This window comes from Triticum urartu, chromosome 6A (genome assembly GCF_056163025.1).
Source record: "Triticum urartu cultivar PI428250 chromosome 6A, HENAU_Tu73, whole genome shotgun sequence".
NCBI lineage: Eukaryota > Viridiplantae > Streptophyta > Magnoliopsida > Poales > Poaceae > Triticum > Triticum urartu.
This window is the reverse complement of record NC_141878.1, coordinates 176979256-176985898: the sequence shown is the minus strand read 5'-3', so window position 1 is coordinate 176985898 and position 6643 is coordinate 176979256. Positions and strand designations below refer to the sequence as shown.

Here is a 6643-nt window from a genome sequence, read left to right as displayed (position 1 = left end):
ATTATTTCAAAATTTAGAAGACTGATTTCAACTTTCGAGCCATTCATTTCATTTTTTATCATGCCAATTTCAATTTTTTCAAATGGTCCATTTCAATTTCAAAAGTGTTCCGCTTTGCTTTCCCCCTTTTACACAAGGAGAGCACGGTCGTACAAAAAGCAATGAGATATTTTTTAGATGATTCTTTTTTTTGAGAAGTTGTGGTCCCTCCTGGCTGTCCCTAAACCCTCATGAACAGTAAATTCAAAAAAATGAAAGAATAATCAAAAGAATCTGAAATTTTGTGACTTCTCAAACGTTTTGGTGCTTGCAAATTTTCGTCGAGAAATATCATCTGATGAGCTCTACACACGAGAAAAAGACAGTGTTCAAAAGGTGCTCAAAATCTGGAGTGAAATATTTTTTTGTAGAGCTCTTCGAATATTTTTTTCCTATATGCAATCTTGCAAACACATACAAAGTTTGAGCGTATTTGATTCAGGAAATTTCATTTTTTTATTTTGTTTTCTATTTTTTAATATATTGGTCATTAGGGTGTAGGACACCCAGGAGCTAAAAAAATGAAAAATGTGAAAGAATATATAATTGCCTTGTTACAAAAATGGAATAGTCATGCGAAAAATGAATCATGTGAAAGATATACGTCTTCACTAGTCTTGTTTTCGCCTTCACTAGTCTCTCCTCGTGCTTTTCTTCCCTTTTGAACCCCTTCCCTATCCTCCCAACTACTATATATATGAAGCGAATACCCTCCCGTTCCATTTCGCACATCTAAAATCGCCCCGCCGCCACTTCCAGCGGAACGACGTCCTTCCAGGTAGCACAGATGTCAATCGCTCGTTTTATACATGCCAACGATCCTAGCTTCCTAGATCTCGTAGCGCTCATATACGTTTTATACATGCCAACAATCCTAGCTTCCTAGATCTCGTAGCCCTCATATAGTTTTGCTTGTGTCTGATGGGTATAGAAACAGAGAGCAACGTCGTCGTCAATGGGCATGCTGTTCGGGCGGCGCACCCCGGCGTGGCTGGGGCCGCTGCTCGGCGCGGAGTTCTTCAAGAGGTGCGCCGATCACCCCTATCAGGTCAAGAACGAGTGCAACCATTACTGCCTCGACTGCGCTGGCGAGGACGACGCCGTCTGCTGCACCCTGTGCGTCTCCGGCCACCGCAACCACCACGTCGTCCAGGTACGTAATTAGCGCGTATAACCTAGAGCATACTCACGTCTCAGGCAATCGCTAACAACGGCGGCGGCGGCCGCCGCGCTGTGGATGGATGCAATTGCAGATACGGAAGTCGTCGTACCGCGAAGTGATCCGGGTGGCGGAGCTGAAGGCGGTGGCTGAGATCTCCCTGGTGCAGACGTACGTCATCAACTACGATAGGGTGGTGCTTCTGAACCGGCGGCCGCAGGCGCCGCAGCACAGCGTCAAGTGCGTCGGCCCTGCCGGGGCGTGCCGGGAGTGCGGCCGGGGACTCGTGGACGCCAACTTCCGTTTCTGCTCACTGAGCTGCAAGGTACATGCATGCACGCGTACTCTCATAATTGCCTTCCATGTTTGTACGTTCGCTGTGAGGACACCACGTGGCTAATACTGGAGTATATATCAATTAATTGAAATCGATCTTTGAATTGGACGGACAAGATCCGACGTTAGAAGGTAAGTAAACTTTTTGTGAAACGTTCGCTTATCATTTTTGGAAAAAGAATACTAGTGGATACGGCCGGGATGCTGATCTGATTGACGGCTTTGACGCCGCCCAGCTCACGCTGGGCTCGCACGCTGCAGCCTCCAGGCTCCCACGTATTAGCTCGCACGCGATCTAGCCTGCGATCCGATCTGTCCCGAGCACGGCGGCCATGGCGCATGACCCATGTCTCGATCAACATTGCCTTGTCAACGGCCGGAGAGAGGCCAACATCACCATGTCAGACATGGTGGCGACGCTCGGCGCCGACCGCCCCACGTCGTTCCACAGCCGCAGCACAGTGTCCTCCTCGGCGGTGTCATACCCTGTACATTCCTAGCTTCGCGTCCACCGCATGGGTAGTGGCGTTGTTAGGCAAGTGCCCCGGCATCCAGTCCGCGAGCACGAAGAGGTCAACTTGGCCAAAGACTTCCTCCTCCATGGGCCAACCTCCAGGAGGAATCGTGCCGAAAGAGAACACGTCTAAGAGGGGCGTCGCCTGGCAGGTGTGCATCAACTCCGGCGCTAGGTACCCCATGGTACCAACTACGGGCGTGCTTTGTGGATCGGCGCCGTGGTCGTAAAATCTCGCGCGAGGCCAAGTCGCCAAGCACATTGCCCGGCCGACTTTGATGCATGTCTCGGTAGATGAGGACCTGCTCCAGGTTCTCATGCATGTAGAAGCAAGCACGAAGGCACGCCTTCACCTATAGGCCAGGCGCCTGAAAATTATTTTGCTTCCAGTCGATTCACTAGCCCGCACTGTTCGTCTTCTTCCTCGTGTCACCCCGTCCCTATGAAAAACCCCACCAACGCCGGCCGGACGGCTACTTCCTCACCCACGCCCCGCGGCGCTGTCCCATGCGTCTTGCCGCCCTGCCCTGGTCGAGCCACCCCCTCCATCGTGCTGCCGCCTATCGCCGCCGCAGCCATCCCTCTAAGGCTCATCCTTATCCAGCGCTGGCGAGCACCACCCAACCCGCCCAATACTAAGTTTCACAAACAACCGTGGTGATTTTAAAAAAAAAATTTGCAAACAAACATAAGGGGTGATTTCATTAACATTTGAAACATCTTTTTTTTTGTCAAGCCTCCTCAACAAGGATGTGGGTGATGAGGTGCATCGGTGTAGAGGTTTGATGGTTTCAGCGCGGATAATGTTTGTGACGAAAAAGTAAAATGTGAAATGAATTGTGATACCACGAGCAATTACTTAGTAAAGTAGCGTTATCTGTAAAGCTAAGACCATCTACTTAGCTCACTCATTATTTTTCCAGGATAGGGAAATTGGAGGAAAATTTCACAACACCCAAATTCCATGCCAAAATGTGATTGTATGCATCATGTACAAAAAAATGCATCCTAATAAACATGTGCATATTTTAGTACCAAATTAACTTTAAAAGTCACAACTTATTTTCCCGTGATGTATATCCATACAAAAAATTAATTCCTGGCGGGATGCGATCGTTGCCGTGGTAACCAAGGACATCAAGTGTCGGCGAAGCGGTACAACGCTATATACGATCTGGAATATTTGAGACGAGCGTAACCGGTGCATTTTCAGGTGGCCGCCCTGCCATTCGAGGATACCAAGCAGTGGCAGCTGACATGACCGGGCTCATGCCACGGTGCGAGTTGGCTAGGTTTCTCGGACATTTTAGCTTACGGTCGGGTTTGCCAGCAAGTTCTCTTTAAAAAATTTCATCAACTTTGTACATATTACTTCATTCTTTTCTATGTGAAAAGGCAGTGCTCCTATCGGTTTCCCCACACACAAAAAAACAATTTCTTTCATACTTTTCTTTTATAAAAATAACAAATGTTCAAGTATGGATAGACATCCACCCAAGTGATAAACCGCATTATACTCCTGGAGTAGTTTAGTTTTGTCATTATTTGCTTTAAACTTCTAGAAAACCATATATCGCTTGTTATGACACCATGTATATCCACAGAAAAAACACCTTTTTCATTACTTATTTATTAATATACATATTCAGTATCGCGGGTGGACATTCTCCAATGTGATAAAATGCAGTATATTCTTGGATTAGTTTATGTTATGTCACATTTGCATGCACTAGCTAGCTACTCTATATACTTTACTGATGCAAATTTATGTTTTTTTAATGTCAGCTTGATGGAATGGTGTCGGATCCCCATTTGACATTCATGATTGATCCGAGGCGCAGCCGGGGAAATTTAGGCTCAAACACAAAAGATGAAGGCGGGGCCGATGATCTGCCGGGACCTAGCGACCCTCCGCCGCTATGATCTGCCGGAAGGGTGTCCCTGAACGGGCACCCTTCTATTGATCTTGGTTGTTTTTGGTCAGTTGTCACCAATTTCGACATTGTTTTCATTTCTGCGTCATTTCAAGAACAACAGCGTTTTTTATTAGAGACATGTTGATCTTTTCCCTCTCATGGTCTAGAGATGGGAAAAGACTGATATTTCCATTGGCTCAATAATGGTGAGGTAGCTGCCTCGAAGATACATTATGCATGCTGTAATGCCCGTGTCTCGTACTTATTTGTAATATTGTGGATGCTCCATTGCAATTGTCTTGGTATTTTTATTTTATAATGGATCCTCGTGTTTGATATTTTATTTCAGATAATTTTTTGTTGCACTTAAACTATTGTTTTAATTTCTTGTTCAAAGAAAAATTGAGCTTAGTTTACTGAGTCAGAATTGTCCTGCAGTGCAGCTCCCCTACCCACGCCCGCCATCCAGTTTTGTATGAATAAGTGCTTTAAAGATGCAACAAATCTATTAAATTAACGCATATTGTTGTGGTCTAAACTTAACGAACGTATTTTAGAAATATGATCATTTACAATGGTGCAAAAAGGTAACGTATTTTATTTTGCTTTCGCACAGATTACACATAGTTATATTTTGTTACCAAAGTCTACAGTGAAATACTTGATGCTTTAATTAACTTATACGTAGGATTTAATTTTGGACTTCTGTAAACATTCTTGCAAACTCCTCTCTTCGGGAAACCACCAGTGGGGCTAAGGTGCTAGAAGATGTGATAGTTGATATGACAAAGTGAGCCAAAAAAAGAGAGATAATGACCGAAAACAACATTTTAGGAGGAGCGTTTTTTTTTTACTTTGTTGTGATGTGACTCTAACTCTAGTAGTTGGTAAACTCATTTAATTATCTGTAATAGTACAAATTCACAATTCTTTAGTTTTTTCTTTTTGAAAAAAGAGAGCTCTCACAATTCTTTATTTTTTTGGTTTTTTTTTCTGGGAGCTGTCACAGTTCTTTAGTTAAGTAAGGACATTCCGAAATAGGTCTATTTTTCTAGCACTGCTAGCTTTTGGTTGGTTATACGATGTTTTGTTCCATATAAGTTGCATCGACAACGGTTCGTCCGTTCAGACATGGTTTTGCCCGTGGGTTTTAATTTCGATTCGTATATGGAAACTGGGTGATACTTAATCTACTAAATGCACACAAAAAGTATTCTACAATATCCTGACATAACAATTCTGTTACTTATATAAAGGATGTTGGAGTACCCACCTTTTGGGGCATCGCCACGTGAGACGTGAGAGTGAATCCATGTTGTCCGTTTCACACGCGCGTCCCGTCGATGCCTCCCGGGCACGCTCCATGTCGTCCAATCTTTGAGGCCGCCTCACACCCGACCGATTTCCCTCAAGCTCCATGATACATGGGCCGCGGGCGTGCTCGGGACAGCTTTATGTGGTGCTTTTCATCGCCCCTACATGCACCGTCTCACGCGCGGCACGTGCCGCATGATCTCGGGTCATCCATCCGCACCATTTGTGTTGGACCGGGCTAGTTCGGCCAAATGAGACAGGTGCACACATGCATCCGGCTCAGAGTTTTGAATGCTCGCCTTGTCATGTGAGGGGCTTGGTTGGCCGCCTTTGTTTGCATAAACCCGGATCGCCTTGCTACATGCTCGAGCGCTATGTGGCACTTTCACCCATGTTATGCTTGCCCGGACCCTTATCTTCACGGGCCCTGGTCAGCAGGCGCATATGGGGTGCTTTGTTGGGTAAATTATCTAGATGTTGCATGTTGCTAGTTGTTTAACGGAATGTAGCCTGGGATGGCTGGCCGGTGGAGTCTGCATTTGTTGGGGTGGTCGGTTATGATGGTTGAGGAAGTTTGCCGTGGGGGTGTGGTTGCTATTCGGTTTGCCAGCTAGATTCATTCATCCATGTATCCCTTTTTTGCGTCGTTCATGTATTCTTTATCATCTTCTTGAACATGCTGACATGTTTTTAGCCAGATATGTGTCTGTGTGCTAGGCGACGGTTCTGATGGTTGAGGTCATTCTTCATGGCAGTGTGGTTGGGTGGCCGGTTCAGATGGTGCTGGTTTGGACGGGTAGCTTTTGTCTTGGCTACATCTTGCTTCGTGCCCGGTGGGCTGGGGTGGGACGGGACATCTAACGATCCTCCTCTTTTCATGCGCTCGGCTTTGCCTTCTTTGTACGTGGCGGGCTAGCGTGCGATGGGACGTGCAACGTTAGTTGCCAATGCCAATTTTTTGATACTCTTTACCCTTCACCTATAGGTGTTGCTGGCATGGGTGTGCCCGTACATTGCAGATGTTGGCGTTTGATATGCTAGTAAAAGCGCGCCGTCTACTCGGTCCTTTATCACCCACTTGCTCTGCGGCTAGCCAATGTTATCCTTGTGGTCCCGCATGCCAGTGTGTGCATGAGGTTTACTTCGAGTTGGTGCATTTGATGCCGCTTGCTTCCCCATGTCCTTTTCGTACCACCCCCCGCCTTCTCCTTCATGCTCACGTCCAACAGAGAAGGCAGGCTGCTTCCTCTTTCTTCATTTCATTGGAAACTGACGGTGTCTCGGCTAGGGGGGCTCTCATCATGACGACCCGCCTTGGTGGGCTGGGGCCAAGGACACCCACCTTAGTTCCATTCGGGGCCATTT

At 46.4% G+C, this 6643-nt stretch overlaps 1 protein-coding gene across 1 annotated transcript; it reads left to right on the top strand.

Moving 5' to 3' along the window:
- Nucleotides 1-994: 994 nt before the first annotated feature.
- On the top strand, nt 995-1833 carry LOC147964642 (protein RGF1 INDUCIBLE TRANSCRIPTION FACTOR 1-like). The gene is made up of 3 exons (XM_087530079.1): nt 995-1192; nt 1293-1523; nt 1714-1833. Exons 1-3 carry the CDS (start codon nt 995-997, stop codon nt 1831-1833), a joined length of 549 nt encoding a protein of 182 aa, XP_087386205.1.
- The last annotated feature ends 4810 nt before the right edge of the window (nt 1834-6643 follow it).